At 56.5% G+C, this 26,423-nt stretch overlaps 1 protein-coding gene across 13 annotated transcripts in view; it reads right to left on the bottom strand.

Annotated features, from left to right (window-relative positions):
* Positions 1-7,442: 7,442 nt before the first annotated feature.
* The window catches only part of SHB (SH2 domain containing adaptor protein B), a 123,369-nt gene continuing 104,388 nt past the window's right edge, over positions 7,443-26,423 (bottom strand). For 9 of the 13 annotated variants that reach the window (XR_006741248.1, XR_006741247.1, XR_006741244.1 and 6 more), the window contains one exon: positions 7,594-7,626. Coding sequence is in view for 4 of the 13 variants with exons in the window: in XM_036433295.2 (XP_036289188.1) it covers positions 7,443-7,626 (184 nt within the window). In the remaining 9 variants the exon portion in view is untranslated. Of the gene's footprint in view, positions 7,627-26,423 lie in introns of all 13 variants that reach the window. The other 4 variants (XM_036433295.2, XM_036433291.2, XM_036433292.2 and 1 more) reach the window with 1 other exon arrangement.

The following is a 26,423-nucleotide window of genomic DNA, read 5'->3' as shown; positions in this document are numbered from 1 at the left end:
TGTCGACAGTTTGGCTCAAATAAACTCACAAAAATTCTTTACAGATTTCAATGTTTTTTTTACGTTAACAATATCATTCTACTAAGAAAAGAAACATCAGCCCTGGCTGGTGTGGCTCAGTGAGTTGGTCTAGTGTACAGGAGGCTGATGGATGTTTCTCTTATATCACATCGATGTTTCTTTCTCTCTCCCTCTCCCTCTCTCCCTAAATATCAATAAACTGTTCCTTTTTTTTTTTTTTTAAAGATGATATACCCTAGCTGGTGTGGCTCAGTGGATAGAGCATCAGCCTGCAGACTGAAGGGTCCCAGGTTTAATTTCAGTCAAGGGCACAAGCCCGGGTTGCAGACATGCAGGAGGCAGCCAATCAATGATTCTCTCTCATCACTGATGTTTCCACCTCTCTCTCCCTCTCCTTTCCTCTCTGAAATTAATAAAAATATATTTTAAAAATAATAAAAAAAGATAATATGACAGAAGACTTAATAACATTACAGAAAAGCAGATGGCATTATGTTAAGGGAAAAATGGAGGGCATACAACTATACAAATACAAAACGAGCCCAATTTTGTTTAAAGTAATGTATACAAGCGAAGAATCCTTTCACACATGGTTAAAGGGATAAACAAACAAACACACACATATACACAATGAAATATTACTCAGCCATAAAAAGGAAATTCTGCCATTTGCGACAATACGGATGGGCCTTGAGGGCATTACGCTAATGAAATGTCAGGTAGAGGAAAACAAAATATCACAAGTGAAATCTAAAAAAGCCAAACTCATAGAAACAAGTGTAGAATGGTGGTTTCCAGGGGGTAGAGAAAATGGGGGACATTGGTCAAAGGGTTCAAACTTACAGTTATAAGATGAATAAGTTCCAAGGATCTAATAGTCATCCTGGTGACTATAGTTACAATACTGAATTGTACACTTGAAAGTTGCTAAGAGACTAGATTTTAAATGTTCTTACCACAAAAAAAATTGCAATTATGTGAGATAATGGATGTGTGACTCACCTTACTGTGGCAATCATTTTCCAGTATGAGCAGTACTGAGCTATTCTAATTCAGCCTCGCCTTCCTTTTCTTTTTTTTTTTTTTTAAGGTATTTATTTATTTATTTATTTATTTATTTTTATTGATTTTTTTACAGAGAGGAAGAGAGAGGAATAGAGAGTTAGAAACATCGATGAGAGAGAATCATGGATCAGCTGCCTCTTGCACACCCCCTACTGGGGATGTGCCCACAACCAAGGTACATGCCCTTGACCGGAATCGAACCCGGGACCTTTCAGTCCTCAGGCCGATGCTCTATCCACTGAACCAAACCGGTTTCAGCCTCGCCTTCCTTTTCAGTCGGCATGAATTGAGGGGCTTACAGTAGAACAGGTGCGAGCACTAGCCTGGAGCCAGAGGGAGCCCCCAGCTCTTGCTTACTCTGGCTTCTCTCCCTGGGATGTCCTTACTCCCTGCATGTGACACAGACTCAGAACATCACTTCTTCTGTCCTTTTCTCCGTTGTCTCTGCCTGGGCTCAGCACCCACCATCCACCAGCCCGCATGGCCTGCCAGGTGTCTGTTGACAAGCCTGCCTCTTCCCTGTTTTGGCCCCCAGAGACTTCGAACTGCCTTCCCCTTCCCCTAGGACTGGGTGCAATACTGAAAAGGACCGCCTGAGGGCGCCAGAACCACACTGGTGATGCTCTCCTGCAAACCTTGTCCCTTTCAAAACTGTCCGGCAAACCAGAGATGACATTGGTCACTACAGCCCTGGGATGCGCCCACTCAGGAGGAGCCAGCGAGAAATAATTGGCTTCAAAACTTGCAGAAGAACCCCCACCCCTGCCCCAGTCTTCCCAGAGCTGCACTGGCCAGGTGACCCTCTGAGCCGCCACCCTCAAACACCAGAGGCACGTAGAGAACCACTAGCTGTGTGGCCTTGAACCAGGCCTGTACCTCTCGGAGCCTCAGTTTCCCGCTCCGCTGAGTCTTCGTGCAGAGATGCAGTGAGGCAGGCGTCTGGCCACCCACGGCTTCCGGCCGGTCCATGTCACCAGCTGGGCCAGGGCCTCCTTTCACGCTCAATGTTTGTTAAATTGAACTGAAAAGAAACAAAGAACTCCTTAAAGCACATGTGTCAAACACAAGGCCCGCGGGCCAAATCCGTCCTGCCAGGCCTTGCAATGTGGCCCGCACCGCGCTGTCATCACTGCACTCCGCTGCGTTTCCATCACAATGACAGTTTATGACTGTTCAGTAAACCATTCGGCCCGCGATTTAGGCTGGATTTTAGATTTTGGCCCCTTCTCTGATTGAGTTCGACACCCCTACCTTATAGCATGAGCCAGGAGGTGAGAGGTGACCACCAGAGACAGTTTCTCCTTCCCCTTCCGGAAATCCCTGGTCTCAGAGCTCAGGCGTCCTAGGCGAGGCCTTTGTGTGCCTGCAGGGCGGGCGGGACGGGACTGCTTGGGGCGCCTGGGAGTTGGAGGTGTGGACTGGGCGTCACTGGAATAGGGAGAGGAGGGAGGAGAGGGACCAAAGCCTGAGTCCTGAGGGCAGCGGGGGAGAAAGGGTGCAGGGGGCCACCTCCTTGGGAGGGAGGGACGGAGAGGCAGTGAGTTCCTTCGGGGCAAGGTGGGGTTGGGCTTCCCTGCTTTCCAGGGGCCCAGTGCATCTTCAGGTGCTCACGCCTCAGGCTTCCCAGCCTCGGGTAATGGGGATGCTGTGAGGGCAAGCAGCCAGTCACGCATCTCCCCAAATCTTCAGGGACACCAAGAATTGCTTCCTGGCTCGGGCCCCATGTTGCTGACGGCGACAAGCAGATGCATTCCCTCTTGCTCAGGGCTCCTCAGCACGGGGGCCTCTCTGTCACCAGCAGCGGCTGTCCGTTTTCCCCTCGGTGGAGACTTCCAGAGGGTAGAGCTGGGGTCCCACTCTCCTCTGTATCCACCCAGGCCTGAGGACCAGCGGGCACTTAGCAAATGTTTGCTGAACAGGTTAATTCATTTTCACTTAACGAGCTCATTAAGACTCTGTTTTTCTCCTAAGTAGGAAGCTGGAGGGTTCCTTGTCCCCCTGTAACTACCCACCTTTGGGGGATGACGGCAGAACCCCCACCTCCACCAGCAGAAAGCGACCACCCTGGATTCCTGGGAACACGATGGCATTTTTAAGAAATAAAAAGTGTGCTCAGTGAGGTGCACCTAAGCAAGACGCTTGTCTATGAAAAGGTTCACGGGCGCTAGACATCCTTACCCAGTTCCTCCTGCGGAATTAGCACGTCACAGGGCGCCTCTGCCGCCGTGGGTGGCAGGCACGTCTCCTGGTGGGGACACGACCCTGAGGAGAGGGGTGGGGCCAGGGCCACGGCCTGTCTTGTCGGAGGGCGCCTGAGTGGGGTTCTGGAAGACGCTCCATCATCAAAGGCTCTGGGCCAGGCTGCTGCCTCGGAACCACATGCCCCTTTGGTCTTTGCTGGCAACAGAGTGGAAGGTGAGGAGAGAGGTGTGGCAGTTCACTGGGTCCAGCCAGGACTCTGCACGGCCCAATTCCAAAGGCCAGGCTGCCCCCCGTCTGCCTGCGGGCGTCTGCACCGTGTCCCTGGGGTCCAGCCAGGCCGTCTGTCCCTGGAGGCCCCCGGTCAAATGACACCAGCCAGAGCCCGGTGCTCCAAGCTTTTTTATTTTATTTCAATTTTAATATATTTTATTGATTTTTTACAGGGAGGGAGAGAGAGAGTTAGAAACATCGATGAGAGACATTGATCAGCTGCCTCTTGCACACCCCTTACTTACCCGCAACCAAGGTACATGCCCTTGAGTGGAATCGAACCCGCGACCTTTCAGTCCGCAGGCCGACACTCTTATCTATTGAGCTATACCGGTTTCGGCGGTGCTCCAAGTCTTAAAGCAAGACTCTATGGCCGGTCACTGCAGTAGAAGCAGATTTAGGCCCAGGGCTCCCCTTGTGAATGCTGACGACTGCTGAGAGTGCTCACAGCTCACACTGAGGCTCAGAGTGCTCACAGCTCACACTGTGGCCGAGAGTGATCACAGCTCACAGTGTGGCCAAGAGTGCTCACAGCTCACACTGAGGCCGAGAGTGCTCACAGCTCACACAGAGGCCCTGGGAGGAGCCGTCATCTCACCGCTTCCCTCTCCCTAGAAGGGAGGCCCATCTGTGGTTATTCCCAGGCAGGTGGGCCCTCTCCCCCCCCCCCCCGCTCCTCCAGCCTCCTCTCTTCCTGTGGCTGCCATCTTGGGGGAGGGGGCGAAAGGCCCCTGACTCCTGGGCGCTCAAGGACACAGGCGTTGAAGTGGTCGGGTCATTATGGTCGATAATGAAGCGGGCAAAAAGGGAAAGAAAAAAACAAGTCCCGTAGCTCCGAGCAACGAGGCCTGCGAGTGGCTGGAGGTTGTGTTCTGACAGAACGCTGAGGGCCAGACATTGTGTGGCAGGAGCTTTATTTTCCCCTCAAAGAAGCCCAGCTCATTCCCCCCCATTAATTGGCAGCAGATGAAAAAAACAACAAAAGCCAAAACAAAACCCGAGCTAACGCCAGTAGCCTGAGTATGAGTGTTTCTGAAAGGGAAAAGCCGTTTCCATTGTTGGATGTCCAAGAAAACATGAATCCACGCTGACAGAGGAAACGGCCACAATGAGAGGAAGAAGAGGGAGAGGTTCATAAAATTAAGGGAAAAAAATTCCTTTCAGCTGCTCCCATCCTGTGAGTGGGCTCCTCTGGCCTCGGTCCCCGAGGGGCCTCCCTGGGGGCTTGAGGAAGTGGGGGCAGGGGAGGAGGAAGGGCTAGGAATCCCTTCAAAAGAGCAAAGGCCGGAGGGAAGGCCTCCTTCGCCTCAGCCCACAGGCACAGCCTTCCCCTGGAGGAACCTGGAGGACTGTCTCTCCAGAAGGACCAGGGCCCCCAGCGCTGCTCAGCTCTGCGGCCTCAGGAAATGCCCCAGAGACTGAGACTGCCTCTGAGGCCCCCAATCTCTACCCCGATCCCAAGGATCCCGTCTCCTTTGGTGCTTCTGTGTGGCCACCACGTGCCAACTCCTTTTCTCCTTCTGACACACACACACACACACACACACACGCACACGCACACGGAAAGCGAGAATCACGCCAGGTACTTTCTTACCTCAAAGGATGTTTCAGAAAATAAAACAGGCGAAAGGTCGAGGCTGAGTCTTTGGAGACCAGCCTCCGGCCACAGCCAATGTGCTGACCACAAGGTGGATGGGTCTGTGGCTGGAGGCCACCTAGACTGATGGGCAGCCCCCGGGAGGGTGACCCAAGAGCTGGACTGGGCATCGAGACGGGTCTCTAAGGTCACGGCTTTGGTAAGGTGACCAGACGTTCCGATTTTTAACTATTTGATGCGGGACAAATTGTTAAAAATCGGGACCGTCCCGCCGGTCACCTTAGGCTTTGGTCACAAACCACTGGAATCCACGGCAGCACTCACAGCCATGCTGCTTAGCCCGCTCTGCCCGGCTCAACGGGTAGCAGCAGGTCCTTGTCCTTCTCGGGGCCGTCTCCACATCCGAACAGCGAGCCCGAGGCACCTCCGGAGCCCTGGCGGAGCTGGATGCTGAGACCTGCTGGTGATGCTGCTGGAACTCCGCCCCACCTGCAGGGACATCGCCGAACTTCCATTCCCCCCGGCCAGCGGGGCAGGTGGGACAGGGGCACCTAGTGGAGGCGCTGAGGCTGGAATTCTTCTATTTCTTTTTAAAATATATCTTATTCATTTTCCACAGAGAAGGGAGAGGGATAGAGTTAGGAACATCGATGAGAGAGAAACATCGACCAGCTGCCTCTTGCAAGCCTCCTACTGGGAATGTGCCTGCAACCAAGGTACATGCCCTCGACCGGAATCGAACCTGGGACCTTTTAGTCCACAGACCAACGCTCTATCCACTGAGCCAAACCAGTTTTGGCGGAGAGGAAGCAGGAAAGGAAGGGCTGAGTAACAGCAGCCTGGTCTGCCCCCAGCCTGTGGGGAGAATCCCTGCTCCCCGCAAGGACTGGGACGAGATAGGGGGGAGTCTGTGTGGGAGTGTGTTTTTCTTAAACAATTTATTTATCTTCATATTTTTATTGATGTCAGAGAGAAAGGGAGAGGGAGAGAGAGAGAAACGTCAATAATGAGAGCGAATCATTGATCAGCTGCCTCCTGCACGCCACACACTGGGGACTGAGCCTGATCAGGAATCGAACCCTGACCTCCCGGTTCCCGGGCTGACACTCTCCTGAGCCACACCGGCGGGCTGTGTGGGACTGTTTTCGGTGTGAAAACAGAGTGGGTGACCAGCAGGGCTCATGTCCCAGCAGATCCGGATTCCCAGTCTCCCAGGAGCGGGATGACAGCGAGGCCACGTAGACCCAAAGCCCTGGCCGTGGAGCCGGCCAGTCTGGGCTCCAGAGCCTCCTCACACAGCGTATGGGCTGTGGGGCCTTGGGCGAGTTCCTATCCCTCTCTGGGCCTCCCTTCCCCCATGCTCAATGCCTCACAGGGTTGCCAGGACAAACAATGGGGAGAGTCTTGTTATGGGTCAGCATTTAAAGTGACCACGCTGGAGCCTGAACGCAGATCTGGCTGCACCTTCCTGCAAGTTGGCTCTCACGGGGCAAAGCAAACCCCTCTGCCCCACCCACTGCCGCAGCCCTGGCGTGGGCTCCACTTCCTCCCTCCCACCGCGCATGCGCGGGCGGCACACCTGGGCTGAGCCACCCTCCGAGGTGCATAGAAAAAGGGACGTCAGAGTACATATTAAATGACTATTTTATTTACACACCCTAGTCATAAATAATTGAATCCTCTTTTTCACCGCACAATGATTCCTTGAAGATCTAATGATTACACCGAGTGATAAAGTGGATCAGTGGGCTTCTCACATCTGTGTGTGACGGGTGTGTGCGCGCGCGCGCGCACACACACACACACACACACACAGACACGCACACACCAGGGGAGGGGAGGCGGGACTCCAGGCCTTCCGGCTCTCCCAGCACCAGCACTGGGCTCCCACCGCAGGGGGGCCGGTGGGAAAAACCGAGCTCCCCGCACAGGTGTGAATTCCTGACGCCAAGAACAAAGCTGCTGGCCTTTGTTCATCCTGCAAGGCGGCTCTTTGGATTTGCAAATATTTTAATTCACAGAAACTCAAGGAGGAAGGGGGTGGGTGGGTGGGGGCTGGGGTGGCTTGCTGGCCGTCCCTCTTGTCTTTATCCAGGCCTTTCCCAGCCCCCTCAGTGGCAACAGCATTCTAGAGACATGCAGTGGTGTGCTAGTACCATACACACGACACGAACGGGACACGCCGGTGGGCGGGGGCGCTGGCTCCTCCGGGTCCGGCCCCGTGGGCGGGCGGGCGGGCGCGGGGCGAGGCCGGTCCTCTCGCAGGGTCCCGCTCACAGGGCCCCGCTCACAGGGTCCGCACGGCCACTGGGTAGAGGAGGGACAAGTGCTCGGCGCCTTTGATGGGCAGCTTCCTGGTGGTGTAGTAATGGATGACTTCCGGGACGCTGTCGAACGGCGGGCTGTTCTGACCCAGGATGTACTTCTCTTTGGTTTTGGCCAGTTTCATGTGCATAAAGCCCTGGTTGCTCCTGCGAACAGAACACAGAGGGTGTCAGGATCTGCAGGATGACAAAGGCCCTGGGGGCAGGTGCAGGAGGGCTGAGGGCCAGAAAAGCAATTTCTCCGAGAGCCACTCGAGATTTTGCTGCGAACAAGCACATGCCACGTATTCACACTCATGACCTGGGGAGCTACCCCTCTGTAAATTCCTGTTAAGGCGCAAAGGCCCCTTGCTGGGATCCCAGCCAGGAAGTACCTCTCCGAGTCAGGACCCAATGCAGCTGCGCCTAGGGGACCTCCCCTAGTCCCAGCATCAAACTGGGAACCAGCAGCAGACACCCTGCAGGGGAGTCTTCCCACCTCAAGACCTCAGTCTTCCTGTCCCTCATGCAGTCATGTATCGAAGCCTGGCCTGGAAGATGCAAAGTGTGAATCTCTGATGCCCTCACAAGTGGGCAGGAAGGAGTCATCACTCCCGGTTTTCAGACGAGGACAGAGTGGGCAGGGATGACAGGCAGTAGGTGGGGCAGAGGGGTCTGCTTTGTGTCATTCAATACAGTATGGAACTGTCACTGGGAAGGGACTGTCCAGCTGAGAGTACATTTCCCAGCTTCCCTGCAGCCACTGTACCATGTGATTAGTTTTAGCCAATGGGATAAGGGGACATTTGATCTTTCTCAGGCTGCCCCAGGGCAGGCACTCTCCCCTCTTCCTCCCTCTGCTCAGCAAACCCTGCCTCCTTCTCCAAGGCCCAGCCCGAGTGTTTCCTCTGCCAGGAAGTCTTCCAGGCTCCCACAGGCAGAGCTCCGTCCTCTGCCTGCATGGAGGACCAGCACACGATGGAGGATCATGCCTCCATCTGCACCTGCTTTCTTATAACTAGAGGCCCGATGCACGAAATTCGTGCAAGAGCAGGCCTTCGCAGCCGCAGCTGCCGATTCCCTCTCTCAAAGCCACAGCGGCTGCAGCTCAGGCTTCGTCCTGGAAGGACATCCAGTCTAATGAGCATATTTTGCTTTTAATATTATAGATTACTTATCCACCTTCCGAATCCCTAAGAATTCCCAAGTAAGGTCTGTGTCCACCATGCCCAGCGCCTGCTACAAAGGGTAGTGGGTGGGTCCTTGGAGATCAGAGCATAGCCCTGTGCCCTGTGCCCCTGGCAGCCTGCCAGCTGTGCCAGCATGCTGGGTGGGGTGCAGCTCAGGGACTGTGGAGGCCATGCTGCTCCCCCCTGGCCCGAGAGGGCCTCTCACACTTCCCACCCAGGGCCCGGCCACATCGGATCTCTCCCTCTCCACCAACCTGCCTGTGCCCAGCTTACTCTTTTCCTGCCCACTCAGTTCCAAGCCTGGTCCTTAGGATTTTGCTGCCACATCTGTGGACCCTGAGGTCTCCGATCTCCTGCCGCCTCCTCCAAGTTATTGTGTCTGGACACCGATAATTTGTGACCAGGATCCAGCGTCCAGGAGACCAAGGCCAGAGTTCCGTGTGGACACAGGCTTCCTTTCAAAGCTCCGGCCCTTCCAGCTCTGGCTGCGGGCCCGGGGGCACTGAGGGCTTGCACACCTCTCCCAGGCAGGACTGGGCTCCCCTCTCCATGAGCGCCTGTCCTTATTAACGCATCAATTTGGACTCTGGGACCATTTTCAAATGGGCAGAGCAAATGCTTAATGAAGTGCAGGCGCCGAGCAATACATCTGCTCGTAATAACGTATTTAGAGATGTCACCCTCGGCTTAAAGGAAATCGTTTGGAGAGCAATTATGTTTCAAGAGAGAATAATTCCTGTAAAGAACTGAAATTTAAATCAAGATTTTTTAAGGCTGACAATGTTCTAATTACAGAGCCTGTGGCAAGTTCTGCTCCGCAGCGAAGGGTCATTTCACCGGAGAATTGCCTCGACACAGCGGAGAAGCAGGGGGCGCGCTGGCCGAGGCTGCTAGGGAGGGAATGGCGTGCGTGCAGTGAAAGACGCGCAGCCCCCTCTGAGCGGAGACTCGCCGCCCACCGCACCGGAGACACCGCAGACCTCTGCAGGCCTGCAGAGGGCCGTCCCTGCTTGGACCAGGCTAAGGAAACGGGGAAGAGTGAACACAGCTTGGGGTGAATGTGGGGAGCGAGGGGGCTGGAGCTGCAGGCGAGTTCAGGCTCAGGCAGGGAGGGCAGGGCCTCGGGCCCATCATGCTCCTTTGTGAGCTGAGTGCCAGACCATGCTCTCCCATACACTGAGGGGCCAGATTATGATGACCTATGAACGCATAATAACCTGGCCCCTCAGTGTATTTGTGTCTCACATGGGTACCAAAAGCATTCTAGACTTTTGCTGGAGATCAGCCACCTATTTGCCCTGAGCTTTCTATATCAGCCGGTGCAAAGGGGAAAACGGAGCAGGTGCGCGGTTTATAGTATCTTTGATATAAAACAAATGCGGTACTCAAGAGAAGTACACCGAGTGGCCAGACCATTATGCGTTCAGAGATCCTAATGACCTGGCCACTCGGTGTGTCTGGGGTGTGAGACAGGATCGCAGCAGCTGTCCGGAGTGAGTCAGGCACAGAGCTGCAGGGAGAGCTGACTGAGTTTTTAAGGAGATTAAGGAAAGCCACTCACAGGGTTAATGGGACAGTTTCACACAGGTCGCTGTCAGAACATCCAGCAAGGGCTGTGGCTGTGATGGTGGCAACCGCTGACTCAGCCAGAAATGGAGGCAGAAGCGCCCGTCCCAGCCACGGGGTTGACATGGCCACTGGGTATTAGAGATGCGACACTGATGCCCCACCTCAACAGACATGGGTGTGTTCGAGGCAGGGGGCCTCCTGAACTCCCTCCTGACCCTCCAGGCCTACTGCCTGGCGCTTGTATTTCCGAGCGTCAGAACCGAGCCCGGCGGTGCCAAGGCGGCAGAGAACTCGGACCCTGTGACGCCAGCCTCAGCCCGTGGCCTGACCGTTCCCTGGCAACCCAGGGCGAAAGGCCAAAAGCGGGCGCTCCCAGTGGGGACCCTGCAGGAGAGGCTGTCCTCTTGGGCTCGAGCACTGTGCCCTGGGGCTGTCCCCATCCCCAACAGGACAATCTCTGAGGGCGCTCCTGGGCCTCAGGTCATGGACTCTCTCAGTGTAAGCACAATCCCTGCCTACTCCGCGAGGGCTTCTTGCAGGAAGGGTCCTGGAGGCACCCACACCCCCCTCCACGGCTGTCCCTGTGCCCCCGGCCTACTCCCACGGGGCACCTGCCTTCAGGGCCGATGTTCCCTGGGCACTTCCTGTGAGCCAGGCGGCGAGCTGAGCATGGAGGTTCGGGGCAAGAGGCTGACCCCCTGGCCACACAGCAGGGGGCAGTGGTGCTGCTGCTTCCCCGCCCGCAGGCCTTTCCCAGAGCCCACCACCCGCTGCAGAGACGGTCCCCAAGGCGCCAACGCTGCCCGGCAGATGGCGGGTCCTGGCCCATCCCATAGGGCCGGCAGGCTCTGAGAGGCGAGCAGACTTTCTTTCCGAGACAACCTGTCCAAGGTCAGGCAAAGCCTCATCGAAACACACCCAAGAGATGTGTTGTCACAACGCGTCCCGATTGGCCACAGGGCTGCCACGAGATGCCACCTCACCACAGCTGAGTACTTAAAAACAGTCGCCAGACGTGGCTGCAGACTCCCAGCTCTACACAGAAGAGCACAGGAAGAGGAAAAGCTAATGCTTCCTGGGGACCGTGGGTGCACCAGACAACCAGCATGCACAGGGATGCTCTGCCGCTCGGACAGCGGCACTGGAGCCACAGTGGCCTGGGCCTAGGGACCATCTCCTCTCACTCTCTCGGGCACCTGGGTGGAAACCGAGTTCAGAAACCAGTTGTGTGCTCTGGCCTGAAGCACACAACAAGGACGACTTCGGCTCCAGCAGAACCCAGGGCCCTTGCGTTCCAGCCACCTCCTCCCCCCACCCTCCCTCGGGAGAGGCAGTGGTCCCCAGGGAGCTCAGACAGGCTGCCACCACCTGTCCAGCTCCTGCACCGGCCCTGTCTCCTTTGATAGGACATCTTGCGGAAGTCACAATCGGTGGCGTCTCTGGTGGCTGACCTGTCTGATGATGAGTCTCGTGAGGCTCTGAGGCTGGGGGTGCCGGGGCTGTCACGGCCTTCAGATCGCTCATTATCATCACAAAAAGCACCTCCTCATCGCCCGGATCATCAAACACGCCCGGCGCGCCAGCCTAATAACAGGCCCCACCTCGTCCCGTAACCACAGGGCTTTAATAAAACATCACTCAGCCCGCAGCTGCCGGCCGAGCAGGGCGCGGGCCTCACCTCTCGCTTTTAGACCTAATTGCTTGATGCATATTTCATGAAGAATCCCGGGTAATACTTATGTTAAATCGCTTCTTTTCATGATGAAATTACTTAAAAATACTTGCATATAATATTTATGTGAGAGGCGGCGAGGAAATTGCCCTCTGGGACCCGCGTGCAGCCCCAGTGGCAGGAGTCTCGGGTGCCCCTCTGCCAAAGGCAGCTGGGGAGCTGCTTTCTTGACGGGGATGCCCTCTTGCCCAAGATGCCCCGGAACATCGTCCCTGGCCCCCCTCTGCCACGGCAGGATGAAGGACACCGCACTGGCATTGCTCGAGTCCCCACTGTGCGCCAGGCACCAGGCTGAGCTGTTGTCACACATTGTCTCACTTAAGCTCACAGCAAGTTGCTCAGTTGGTGTAACTATCACTGTTTACAGATGGGGAAACCTGGGGGAGGTGGCCTGCCTTGTCCCAAGTGGGGCCAGGATTTCACTCTGTCTGTCTGACCCTGAGCCTGTGTTCTCTTCTTAGCCTGTGGACAGCATCCAGGGCCCTGAAGTTGCCACTGTAGCCTCGTCTTCCCTACTCACCACCCAAGCAGGTGGACCAGGTGTCCAGGTGGCCCTTGGGACTCTGCCTTGAGACCTGGCTTTCCTGGAGCTCTGTGAGCTCCCGAGGTCATGAACCCTGTCTGTTCATTATGACATTTCTCGGCAGGACAAGCCCTCAGCACATGCCTGGCACAATCTGTCTGTCCATCCATCCATTCGCCCAGCAGTTATCCAGTGAGGGTCTACTCTGAGCCAGGGAAATGAGGACCTCTGGACTGTAAGCTCCCCATGGCAGGCTGGTGGCCACTTCACCTTGACCCCTAGTGTGTCCCAACCAGGGTAGAAGCTGCTTTGGTGAGCACTGGTCCCAGGACGAACCAGCGAGGTTCTGCAGAGCAAGCTTAGCGAGGGACACAGCCATGGGGAGCACCTGGGGGTCCCAACTACAGGGGGACAAAGGCAGGTGCCTCTTAAATCAGAAAGGTCTTGCCTGAGAAGACCTCAGGGAAGGATGGATCAAACCCTCCTCTTTCCTTGGGATTCCACAGGAAAGCATTCCTGGGCGACTGAGCTGGCCGGCGCCCCTGCCCAGGCCTAAATAACAACACACGAATGCGAGACAAGTTCCTTCCTGCCGGCCAGGCCCTGCCCACTCTGGGGCCCCATAGATCTCTAAATGGGTGCATTTGTTTTTGGTCTAAATGGACCTCCTCTTGTGGAGTCATTTTAATTAAGCATGGATGTTACATGTCCAAAAATTCCTGGGGCCAGATCTGTGAGGGCAGAGATGGAAAGAGACTGTACATTTGAAATTTACTGGTTGCAGGATAATTCTCAGGGCAGAGAGCTGTCACAGGCCTCCTGACCACCTTAAACACAGCAACCAGTGCTCACTCTCAGAGTCAAGGGAACACCACCCTGTGCTCAGCACGGACAGGGCACGAGACCAGCCATGGGCCCTTCTGCCCCCACAGGCGTGCACTCAAGCTGGTGGATATGGGCGTAAACGGGATCCGTGGAGAGAAGGGGATGCTCTAGGCCAGTGTTTCCCAAACTTTTGACATATGTGCACCCCTTCTATAACTTTCGTAACGCTGAGTACCCTCGTACTCACGAGAACGTAGAATTAGGCGCAGCCAAGCACGGTGCAGTGCATATCCCCACCAAACTCTGGTGCAACGCGTACCCCCACCCAACTCTTCCTGTACCCCTGGGGGTACGCGTACCACACTTTGGGAAACACTGCCAGACCTGGCTCTAATGCTGATCTGCTGTGACCTTGGCAAGGGAGCTTCCAGAGGGACCTGGTCTGGAGGGGGACCTTGGCAAGACACCTCCTGCCTCTGTGGCCCTGCAGGGGTCGGCAAGACAGGTAGTTCCTGCCAGGAGCCCATACCACTGCTGGCAACGCTGCCTCTGCAAGCAGATGGCTCCTGCCCTCCCACCCTCTCTTCCACCTCCAAGGACAGGGGACATTTTCCTGGGTCTGCAGAGAAACTCTCCTTGTCATACCTCTATGTGCAGGGTGCAGCCCCTCCAGAAACGGCCTGTGTGCCTGCGGAGATGCCTGCTCTGAGGAGAGCGCTGGGCCTGTGGCTGGGGAAATACCCCGATGTCAAATGACGGGGGCCTTCAGGGGACAGATACTTTGTCGGCACCTCTTGCGGGCCTACTGTGTGCAAGCTAGCATGTGCACGTGCTGTGAACTTCCAACACAGGGCCTGGAAGCCACCACTGCCCTTGGTCCACACTGGACCAACCTGTGGCTTCACAGAGAAGCAGGCAGGGCTGGCATTGTCTGTGCAGATGAGAAGGCCGAGGGCCAGAGGGAGAAGCAGCTTGCCCAGGTCACAGTGAGAGGCCATTGGGGCCAGGGGCCAGCCCGGGAGCAGTTCTCGCTGTGTGACAGTGCAGTGCGTGGAGTGGGGGACACGGAGTCCCCTTCCAGCTGAGATTTGAGAGTCCAGGGGGTGGGGGAAGGGGCTTACAAGGCCACACAGCAGATGTCTGCCCATCACCTTCTGCCTCCGGAAACAGCCTTGTCATAGTGGCAAGCCAAAGACCCGTAAGCTAGGTTTCTGCAAACTAAGGCCCGAATGTAAACGCCATTGAGCCAAACGACTTGATTTACAACCAAATAATTAGGTTTCAATAAACGCAAGGGCAGCGATTAGCCTTCCTGAGACACCTGGGCATTTCTCAAGCTCCAAGCTGGCGGCCCAAGGTGAGGGCCCTCAGCAAATCATGACGAAGGCTGTCTCCAGGCGGCGGGGGGGAGCGGGCCGGCGCCTCGCCGGCAGAAGCGGGTGCGCACAAGGCTTGCTTTGTGCCACTCGGAGCAACAGGCGGGCCACGATGAACCCACCGGGGCAGTTTTCTCAGGAGGAGACGAACGAAGTGTCGGGCAGGAGGGCTGTAAGGACTAAGGCCGACAGTGTGGGGAGTGAGCCTCCCGGTGCTGCAGGTGTGCAAGTGGGAGGGGAATGATGCTTGGAGGTCGGCCAACCGCACAGGAAAACTACCAGGGGAGGGTGAGGAGGGGCGGGAGGTGATGGGGGATATGTTGTCAGGGCTTAGGAAGAGGAAAGAGGGTCTGTGTGGTCGTCCCCCTGCCCCCTTTCTTACATCTAATTGAGGACTTTTCTAGGAACACAAAGGCCCTTTTGTGTTTGGGATCGGCGGGGCTGGTGGTGGTGGGACTGAAGTTACGGTAGATACCTGGGTTCAAACTCTGATCCCACTGATGTCAATGGCTGGGCAAGTCCCCTCTCCCTGGGCCCCCAGCGTCCCCTTTTGGGGAAGGTGAAGGGGGTCCCCTCCAGTCTGAAGTTTTCAAGCCGACGAGGCTCCAGCCACGAGGTCCCCAGGCAGGGCAGATCGCAGGAGGAAGGTGGGGCAGCACTGGGCACAGTGGATCCCTGGCTTGGGAATGGCAGGATGACAAAAGCAAGCCCCGCCCCCCCTCCCCCTCAGGCTGGTGCCAATGGGGTGGACAGGAAGCATTCAGGCCCAGGGTGGTCCTCCTCCTGTAGGACAAGCCCCTCTCAGCCACGCTCTCCCGGGAGCTGTGGTTCTCACCAGGCAAGCCTCCCCCTCCCCTGGGGCTGCTGGGCAAAGCTGGAAACAGGACTGCTGGCATTCACGGCAGGTGGGAGCCAGGGATGTTGCTAAACAGCCACTAAGCATAGAACGGTTCTCAGAGCAAAGAGCAAGCCAGCCCCAGTGCCAGCAGTGCCAAGGGGAGAGCCACCCCCCACCAGGCGCCCAGAGGCCACCCCCAAGGCAGCTGTGAGAGGTGAAGGAAGCGTGAACGTTTGGCCAAAGCGGGGTCACTGGCTCCTCATTTAAAGGGCTTCAGAGACAACACAGAATCTGCTAAGCAGCTCTGCGGCGAAGTGCTCCAGGCTGTTCCCAAGGACCAAACGCCCACCCCACCCCAACCAGCAGATGAAGGGAACATGTACCCTGCCGGGCAGAGGGTTGGGGAGAGCATGTCAGACCCCTGAGCCTCAGCCCTACTTGTTCGTTCATGCATTGTCCATCCCAGACCTCACTACAGCCCTTATGGCGGCAGGTGGTGAACACGCCATTACACAGAGGAGGGCAAAGCCAGTCGTGGGGGTGAGCACCAGCTGCCGAGGAGAGGACTTTGAGGGGCGCATGGGCTTTTACAGGTGAAGGGGAGCCGGATACCTGGGGTTAACCCCGGGGAGGCGGGGTGTGACACAACGGGGCACTCCTGGGTGAGGGCGGCAGGACAACTCCAAACGACACAAGGGCAGAAAGCACCATGCGCAGACCTGGGTGACCCAGGTCCGGTCTTAGTCCCCACCCTGTCCCTTGTGAGCTGCGCTGTTTCCTCCTCCGTGTAACGGCCTGTTCGCCACCCGCCGCCATAAGGGCTGTCCTGAGGTCTGGGATGGACAGCGCATGAGCAAGCAGGGCAGGTGCTGAAGCTCAGGGGTCTGACATGCTCTCCCCCACCCCCTGCTCTGCAGGAGCCTGTGTACAAGTTGCTGCCCATCTGGTCTGTTTTGCTGCCCAGGCAGAGCACTAAGCGTGTCTGCCCGTCTGCCCGGCCTGTTGTCCAGGGCCATGTGGGCAGCCCAGAAGCCACGGGGGGCCAGGCAGCCTCCTGGCGGCAGGACCACCGCCTCCAGCTGGGCAGCCGGCCCCATCTCTGTCGCCGGGGACAATGGGCGGGGTGTTTACTTCCTGCGATCCGTTTCCCCACTGTCCAGCAGCGCTGCAGAGACGTGAGAGCACAGTGTTACCCCAGGGGGTCCACAGGAGCACACTGAAATGAGGAGGAAGGAGGTTTTTGTTTTTGTTTAAATATCATGGTCATAGGCTGTCCATGGCATTTTTGAAGAGGCTACTGTGTGTATTGCTCAATAGTCAACATTTCTGAGGGAGACAAGACACTAAGCAGAGGCTTTTGAGACCAGTGGTTCCCTGTCCCCATTTCACAGGTGACACGGTGGCCCAGGGGGTGGAGTTTGCTCTCATCCCCCAGTGGATCAGGGGTCGGAATGCCCCCTCCCCCGCCTCACTGCTGTGCCATCGGCAGAAGGGGACTCTGGGGCATTACCAGTGGGCGTGACAAGGTGGAGAGCGGGGGAAGAAGGTGGGTGTGCAGGGAGGGGGAGGAAGCTGCAACCCCCCAATTACCATTCCTATCCTGAAAGCACTATGCGTGCCCTTACTACCCTCCTGCAGGCTCCTGTCCTGGCGGGGGGCTTCCCAGCTAACTAACGTAGGGCACTCATGAGCACAGCAAGGAAGGGGGCTCACCCACAAAGCAGTTTTACTTAAAAAAAAAAAAAAAAAAAAAGTGAAGAAGGGAAATCCAGAAGGACCTTTACGAACCGAAGCTTACGACAGATCTGCCTGCTCAGCACCCTGCGTCCAACCCGAGAATCCTGCCCTCCTCCCTGCAAGCCACCCAGACGCCCTGGCTGGTCATACGAATGACAGTGGTTCTCAGTGGAAAACCTCCCAACAGCCCTGGGGGCCTAGGCCTCAGTTTCTTCATCTGTGAAATGGGGAGCAGTGTACAATGCTCTCTGCAGTCTACTGGAAGCAAGCGAAGAACTCTGAACTGGACACTGGGACCTGGGCCCAGCCCTGGCTCCTGTCCTCCTGGGCCTCATCTCTACGGGGAAGGGACAGGGGGAGGTGACCGCCGATGTCCGCAAACCTGTGAAGCTTGGCACCTGGGAGATGCGCAGGCCACAGGATGAGGAAGGAATTACCGACTATTCAGCTGTGAAACAGGAGGACTCACCTTCCTCACAGACACCCCAGAGTCCCGGGGTTGGAGGAGGAGTGCAGGGAACTCAACAATAGCCTCTCCACCCACCTGTGCCCCAGATGCTCACATCAGCCCCGGGGCCTTGTCCAGCCCGTGGCTCCCAGGCCAATGGACCCAGAATCTGCTTTGAAATATGCTCTCCAAGAGATGCGGACGGACCTTCACCCTGGAGTACCACCTTCCGATCCTCTGGTGCTGAAAACTCCTTTGTAATATTCACAACGTTTCTCGTCTGGCTTCTGTTGCTTACTCCAGTGTTGGGGGCCTTATTCCCCACCACACAACCCTCCCCACCGTGGGCGGCTCTGCCCATAGGCAAACCCTCCCACGATCCGAGCTGAAGTGTGACCTTAGCAGCTCAGTGGTGGTAGCCCCGCCCCAAGCGTGGGACCCTGAAGGCCCCTGAGGAGGCCCTTCTGCCCTGGGGAGGCCCCTGAGACGAAGAGGGAGCAGATCTGCACTGCTTCTCTCTCTCCAGCTGTCCTCACAGGCAGGCTCTCCCACCCCTCCCCACCCGGGCTATACCCACTGCGCACTCTCTCGCATACACCACGGACTGCATCCTGTGGGTTTGTCCCTCTTGCCAGCACCCCACCATCAATGTGGACCCCCAACATCTTCATGCAACTCCTTCCTGGTGTCCACTGACCTCCTGCGTCCACCTCTCTCTTCTACCTCCTCCCCGGGCCCCAAAGAACAGGACCTTAAGGACAGGCAAGTGTGGTTGGAATAAAGACAACTCTCCCCTTGACCAAAACCAAATGGGGCACCAGCCCCAGTACATGAAGGAGCAAAGCCCACTGGCCTGGCCTCACTCACGAGGTCTGCAAACGCAACTGTGCAAGGTCACGGTCAGCCCTTGGTGATCCGGGTTCTGGAGGGCGCTTGTCTCATGCTGGGCGTACATTCCGGCAGTTTCTCAACAATCTCTATCCACAGGGTGGAGAACTCTCTCAAAATGAAATCTCTGGCTCTTTGCTTCCTAATGAAACTGATTTCTGCCTTGATACACAACAAAGCTTTCCTTTAATGATCTGGCCAGGCTTTGACCACATTAATTACAGCGGCTTCTTTGCCAGCATGGCTGCAAGTAATCGAGTCCCCAAAAGTTACTATCAGAACTGACTGCTTTTTGAAAGCGCAGCTCCCACCACAGTCCATCAGCCAGCCCTGGATTCTTCATGGAAGCTTTTCCTTTGGTAAGACGGGAACAATTCAAGACAGGAAAAGTACTTTTCTAGCCTGAAAATCTGAACTCAAAAATAGGATTTTGCTGTAGGACTGTGATCTGGAAATGTGGGTGTGCCCAGAGCGAGCCATCTCATGCACTCGCTGCCTTGGTGGCTTTACCGTCACCCGTGTCAGAACTCAGATGCTGCTCTGAGTTTTTACTCATCACCGCTGGCATAATCCTACCTGCCTAAGAGGATACACACTGCAGAAGGCTGTTCAAGTCGATGTCTAACACCGGGTACTGGGGACTGTGCAAATGTGTTTTCCCGGGGGCTGTGCTCAGCCTGGGTGGTGCACACCTTGAGTGTCAGGGGGAAACCAGGGCACGTCGGCGGTGGGAGGACATGGCGGGCAGCAAGAGGCCTGGGGCTGCAGAGTGCAAGCAAGACCACAGGTGAGCCCCCCTGCCTCTCTGTGCTTTCCCTTGAGGACAAAGTGGGGGTGCTGTGGGGAGCAGGAGAGAGCTGTCAGGACTTCAGAGTTTACAAGGCGCGTCTCTCCGTCCACAATGTTATTGGTCGCCTGGGCCAACGAAGGGCTTCTGTGGGGCAGACAGTTAAAAACTCAAGTTGGGCCGAGACCGGTTTGGCTCAGTGGATAGAGCGTCGGCTTGGGGACTGAAGGGTCCCGGGTTCAATTCCAGTCAAGGGCATGTATCTTGGTTGCGGGCATATCCCCAGTGGGGGGTGCGCAAGAGGCAGCTGATCGATGACTCTCTCTCATCGGTGTTACTAACTATCTCTCTCCCTTCCTCTCTGTACAAAATCAATAAAAAAAATAAAAAATAAAAATAAAAAAAATAAAATAAAAACTCAAGTTGGGACCCTAGGGAGAGGGGACACTGCAGAGATGGCTTCCTCGAATCCCAAATATCACCACCCTACCTGTTGTTACTTCCCCTAAATTACTACTGCTCTCCAAGGCCCTGCTCACCTGCCACCTGCCGCCTCCTCCAGGGGCCTTCTAAGGTGCCCCTGGTCAGACTTCCTTGCTTCCTCCCTCACTTATTCTCTGCCACCCCTCTCTCCGTCACAGCACTCACCTGCCTGCATTTCCCCCCAGAAGCACCCGATGTGGCTTCACCTATCCTCCCACTCGGTCGAAGGCCTCGCGCATGGTAGGACCGCAGCAGGAACAGCCACACTGCTGGCTCGCTCGCCAGCCCTGCCCTGAGAGTCTGGGCTAAGAACGTGGCAGGCTGGTCCCCAAGCCGCCTGGAGCTGTGAGCAGCATGTGGGTTTTCAAAAGGGAAACAGCAGGGGGAGAAAGGTTCTAATTAAAGCATTTCTAATAAGCCGGCTTTGCCAAACCCAATTGTTTCTGATATTCCTCTTGGGCAAAGTAATCTTTAAAAAAAAAAAAAAAAAATCACTAGAAGCGGCAGAAAGCACCCAGGCCCGGAAGGAGGGTGGGGGCTGCTCAGGGGGCAGGTGGGAGGCGCTGAGAGCCAGGGCGGAGTGGTCCCTGCTGCCGCTGAGCTGCAGAGTGTGCCGGAGTGTGAGGGTCACGCACACACAGCAAAACATGTTTACAGCTTTAGCATCTGAACCGCGGGAACAAAGAGATGCAAGGGCTATAAAGTCTGACATCCAATTTGCTAAATCTGCCTCAAACATCAAGACTGCTTATGGATAAAAAGGGACAAGAAACTATAGTGCTACGAGGCTCGGAAGGGTAATAATAACCCCAGGATGAGAGTCGAGACATCTGGGCTTGGCCAGCAACTCGCTGCGGGACCGTGAAAGGGGCCGCTTCCCTCCTGTGCCCGCTGGCCCACCTGAGAGCAGGGTCTGGACCCTGGTGGTTGGACACGCTTCTCTGGCTGTAAGGGCCCGAGGGGGAACGTGACCCTGCGTCTTGGGATTCCTCGAGAAGAAGCTGCCGCTGGAGCTCCGCCAGATGCCTCTAGGTGGGGGCTGACCCTGCTTCCCATGGGGGCTCGGAGCTGTTTGCCGAGCTCTAACTGAGCAAGATAAGCCCACAGGCGCTTTCTCGGGGAAAGCACACAGGCTCTGCAAACAACGCCACCTGCATTCCTAACCCTCCCCTGGTTTACAGAGAGCTTTCACTTCCACCGTGCCCCACAGGAAGCCCCTGGCTGGCGACCCTCACGGATGGTGGAGGCGGTGGGACTGGGGCTCTGGTCCGTCTCCACGTGGCTGCCCTCCGCTGACGGCCGACACAAGGCCCGTGTCTGTGGCCATGGCCTGTCCCTGCAGCACCCCGCATGCCCTCCCCAAGGCCCCAACCAAGCCATTCCCAGATGGCTTTTGCAAAAATATTATTAAATAAGTCATATTAGCAAGATGTTAGGAATGTGATTGGAAAGAAATGTTTTTCTCATTTGGAGACCACCCAGCAGCGCCTCGGAGAGGAAGCTGTCCCAGGGCGCGAGAGGTTTCCTGGTGACGGAAGGGCAGCTGGAATGCCGCTCCTGGCGGGCGGGCGGGCTGCACAGGCAGCCGTCCGCGGGCCGATAGGGGAGGATGAAAAGCCAGCTGGAAATGCAATCGCGGTGGCTTGGCCACTGGAAGGGACCGGGGCGCTCTCTGGGGAGCAAAAGTCAACACCGAATGCCTGGCTGGGACAAAGCGGGAGGCCCCGCAGACTGGGCAGGGAGAGCCAGGCCACCAGCAGGCCTGGGATGCTCAGGAGGTGGGCTGGTAGTGAGAGCGTGGGCACCTCTTGCCCCAGGGTGAGGGGCAGTGGTAAAAAGGGCAGCTCAGTTAAGGGGAACGTGTTTTCCTGGATCTTTTCAGAACGGACCATTCCAGGTTGCAGGTGGCGACACCCCCACCCATCCCGTGTTCAGAAATCTGCACGGGGTCCTCAAATCCTTGCTTCCCCACCCTCGTCAGTTCTACCATGACAGGCTCTCCTTTCTCCGCCCACGGCCCTGGGACACCCCCTGCGGCAGCCAGTTCTTCCTCCTGACCCGCCCTCCTGACACACCCACGGTCAGATGGGGCTTCTGAAAACCTCCACTGGGCCGGCTGTGCAGGCCACACCGTCCCTGTGAGCTGCCTCAGCCCCTCTCTCTGCCACCGGATCCCGCCAGGCTCCCGGCTTCTGCTGCCTGAGGGTGGGGCCCAGGGAAGAAGGCGACTCCTGCAGTCAGGCCACTCATCCCAACACTGTCACCTCAGAGCCATGCCGAGAGAGAGCCCCCCAGCATCCTCAACTCCAACAAGCAGAGGGAAGGGATGTGGGGGTCTTTGGCTTTCTACCTGTCACCATGGCCCAAGGACAGGTGCCAGAGGAATGCCCGTCAGTGGGCTTGTGCCAGGTCCTGCTCAGCACACCTGGCTTCAGTCCTGGGGCCCCACTGTCCACATGTCTGCGTGGGTCCTGACGGGCTCCTTGGCCTCTGTGTGGAGGAAGGTGGGGGCGTGTTTCTGCTGGGGGGGGGGGGGGGGGGGGAAGGAGGAGGGCTCCAGAGGACAGAAAGAGGGCAGGAGCAGCGTCAAAATCCCAGCTCTGCACTCACTCGCTGTGACGGTGTGAGCCCCAGATTCTGTGACTGTAAAAATAAAGGTATGATTCCCACTCCTCTCACTTCATCCTATTGCAGCGGGAAAGCTGGCTCTTTATAAGCACAAGCAACCATGTCAGGCGCCCGAGGTAAGCCATCTCACTAAAGCACCCCAGGCCCCCGTGGCTCTGAAAATTGTAACTATAAAGGGCGTTCCTTCCAAATCCGCCCCTCAGGAGGGAAGGGCCCGTGCCTGGTCTGGGGCCTAGTAGCCAGTCAGAGGTGGGGTCAGGATTTGAACCTGGGTCCACGCCCCCCCCCCCCCCCCCCCCCCAATCACCAAAGCATCAGGTGCAGAGTCCGGGAGAGGCGCTGTGTCAGTGGTGAGGGTGGCGTCCTTGAAAATGCTCTGCCACTGGCAGGGCTACGTCCTCGGTAATTCTGAATACAGGGCAGCCACCTGTCGTTCCTCACTGTGTCTCTCTAGGGCGCATCCTTTCACCCTGCAGGGCAGGACCTTGCCCGCTCTGAAGTTCCCTGCTTCTGCTTAGCCCCCTGCAAAAACTGTGTGAGCAGCCTCTGCTCTGCCTACAGCAGCAGCTCATAATGTCAGCATTTCCATTAAACCCTCTGGAAGGAAAAAACACACTGCACACTAATTGAACAGAAAGTTCATTTTCCCCCCTCCAGCCGGGAGAGGATGTGAAACCCTCCAGGCAGGAGGGCAGCGATGTGGACTCTCCCCGCCTCAGGCTGACTCAAATGTGTGCAGAAACAGGGCCTGGGTGGGCAGCCACCAAGGGGCAAGCTTCTCCCCGTTCTGGGGCCGCGGTGACCTAAAAAGTGTCTTCCTGCCCCCTAAGTCCCAGGATGTCTATTCAGTGTACTTAACGTACCATAGCTACCCTGGCTTGCCTAGAAGGGCTTCCCCACAAGCTAAGCAGCAGAGCAGATCAAGTTCTGGTGAGAATGTGTATTCAACTCACGTTTGAAGACATGGAGGGAGAGCTGGAGGGGCAGCAGGACAGCGAGAAGGACAAAAAGGAATGCCTGCTGAGGTGGTCATCCTCTCCAGCTTCACATGAGGAACTGGGAGATCAGAGAGGTTAAGTGACTTGCCCGAGGTCACACAGCCAGGGGGAGGGAGGCCTGGATTTGAGTCTCGCTCTGCATGACTCAAAGCCTCAGTAATAGCGATGCAGGATTTTTTCGAGTTGCAGCATGTATAAACTCTAAACTCCACCACCACAAAGGGGAGAGGATGTGGGCTGGACAGACTTCTCGGTCAGACCCAGGCAATCTGCAAGGCTCTGGATCACACAGAGCTCTCTCCTCAACCTGTGGCTCTCCAAAGTCTGTAACAAAGACAGTGAGCTACCCACTCACTGAGCGCTTACTGTATGCCAGGCACAGGCTAAGCACTTCACATATACTGTCTCTTCATTGGCACACCTGTCAAACCCATTTAACAGATGAGAAACTGAGGCTCAGAAATGGTAAGTCCCTTTGCCCAAGACCACCTTGCTAGAAAGTGGCAGAGCTAGGGTTCAAGAACCCAAGCCAGACCGATCCAGAGCCCATGTCTTCTGCTGCAGAGCTGCCTCCAGCTGGGCTGGGGGAAGAGGAGGGTGCTGGTGGTAAGATTGTCAAAGCCCCTCTCCCCCATCACATGCAGGGCTGACCACTCCCACCCTCAAGTCTCCCACTGCCTCCCGCTATTACTGTCTGCCTGGGGTCAAAGTCAACTACCCTTGTGCTAGTCTACCTGAGCCACCCTCTCTTTGCTTCTTTGGCATTCCCCCTCCTCCAGCCCTCACACCCACCGGGCAGCTCAGAGAGGATCAGGGGGCCAGTCGGCTAGGAGCCCAGGGCCCCATTCCTCAGAGCGAGGCAGTGCCCTGGCTGCACACCCCTGCCTTCCTTGAAGCCTTAGTCTTGGGGGTAGGGACGGGAAAAGGGTGACTGACGACGGAAGTCCAGGCATTCTGGGGCTGGAAGGTGTCCAGGGCAGGGAACCCCACAGTGGCTGGAAGGCCCTGCTTGGTTTGAGGGTCTGCTGGGATGGGGGTGGGGGGCACCCACAGGAGCAGCAGCCACCATGAAGCCAGGTGTTTGGAGCCTCGGAGGTTGACCCCACCAGGGGTGCTTGGGCGGCAGAGGGAAACGAAGTCGGTGCTCCCGGCTGATGGGCGAAGGGCGAGCTGCTTTCCTCATCCCCTCCCCTCCCCGCCCCGTAAACCTTTATTATTTCTTGCTCCTGGCTGTCAGCAGCAACAAACTAAGATTAATCACTCGCCCGCCTGCCCAGACCCAGACGTGCCTACTGTTTGAAAACTCTCTCCTTTGCTCTATAAATCAATGAGGGGAGAGAAAGAAAAACAGTTCTAACAGAAATGTACCTCCAGCCTGCAGCCCTCGGGGCCTCCGGGGCCCAGCTACCCCACCGCCCTCCACGGGAGCCCCGGGAAGATCTGCTGCGTAAAGACGGACGGCCCAGCAGTCCCTACGAGCCCGGAGCTCCCAGCAAGAACCAGCCGGTGTCTTTAATTAAGTCGATGAATCGCCCACCCCTCCCCCCTCTACTTGGAGAATGAGCTGGGGCCTTCTCCGCTCCTTGGGGCCCAGGGGGAAGGCAGCTCGCCCTAACTGCGGAGCCCCGAACCTGTAAGCAGATGTGCTGACCGAACCCAGACTGTCGTCCTGTGGGCACAGGGAGAAGGCACTCGCCGCCATCCAGGTGCAGACCGCCCCCCCCGCCCGGCCCAGTGCTCTGTCCACTCTGCTGCCTCCACGGCCATTTCCAAAGGCTCTGGGAAAACTGGGAGAAGCAGAGGCCAGCGTGTAGGGAGCACCTGTAGTGGGCCTAGGGCGAGGCAAACCTGGTCCCAGGACTCCCCTAGGATACCCAAATCCGAGGGCGCTCCCTCACATACAAGGGCGTAGAATTTGCATATAAACTATCCACATCTTCCCATGCACATAAATAACCTCTAGGTTACTTATAATACCTAATACAATGCAGTGCTATGTAAATAGCTGTTACACAGTATTATTTAGCAAATAATGACAGGAGAAGAAAGTCTGCATGTTTAGTACTCATGCCTGACTACACAGTAAAAAAGTCGGCAACAATGTAACATTTCCCCCCAAATATTTTCCGTCTGTGGTGGCTTGAATCCACGGGTGTGGAACCTGCAGATACTGAGGAGGACCGACTGTACCTCGTAGTTAACAACGGCTTGTGAGAGTGGCCTACAGTTTTCCGGGGGATGAAGGCGAAGTAAAGTCACTTGCTTGCCATCACGCAGCAGGTAAAAGACGAAGCCAGGACTCGAACCCAGGTATCTGACCGCAGAGCCCATGTTTTCCCCTTACATCTTGAAAAGGGCTGCCCTGGGTCTCCCCTCGGAGCGCCTGCCCACCTCCCAGCCTCTTGGCATGTGTGTGGGCACACGGGGGCAGAAGCAGTGTCCTTCCTTGTCAGTACTCACTGCACCTCGGGTCACTGAAGGTCTAGAATACAGCTCTGAGGACATGACTGCACCCTGCTCAAAACCTTCAGGCTGTCCCCGCCCTACAGGTTAGAGCCCCATTTCCTCAGCCTGGCGACTGGGACCTAGGACCGCACCCACCAGAGTGGTACTGGTATTTGTTGTTCTCACCCAAGTTCCGCACTTCCTGTGCCACTCCCTCTGCCTGGGCTGCCCTCTCTGCCCCGTCCAGGTCTAAGCCCTGCTCATCCTTCTCCTCCCTCTCTCTGGTCCTCCCCGGCCCGGCCCCGAGCACCGACTGCCGTGGGTAGCCCCAAACATGCTGCTCCTCCCCTTACGATGAAGTTATCTCCTGATAACCCATCCTGCGTTGTTAGTGTGTTAAGCTTAAGATGCACTTAACTAAACTGCACTGAGTGTAGGTGTGAGATTCTCCGACTGCGAGCCTGACCAGGAGCGGCGGCTCAGGCCGCTGTCCAGCGC

The sequence above is a fragment of the Pipistrellus kuhlii genome, unplaced genomic scaffold (assembly GCF_014108245.1).
Source record: "Pipistrellus kuhlii isolate mPipKuh1 unplaced genomic scaffold, mPipKuh1.p scaffold_m20_p_12, whole genome shotgun sequence".
NCBI lineage: Eukaryota > Metazoa > Chordata > Mammalia > Chiroptera > Vespertilionidae > Pipistrellus > Pipistrellus kuhlii.
The sequence above is the reverse complement of the archived record's forward strand: the minus strand, read 5'-3'. Positions and strand labels throughout refer to the sequence as shown.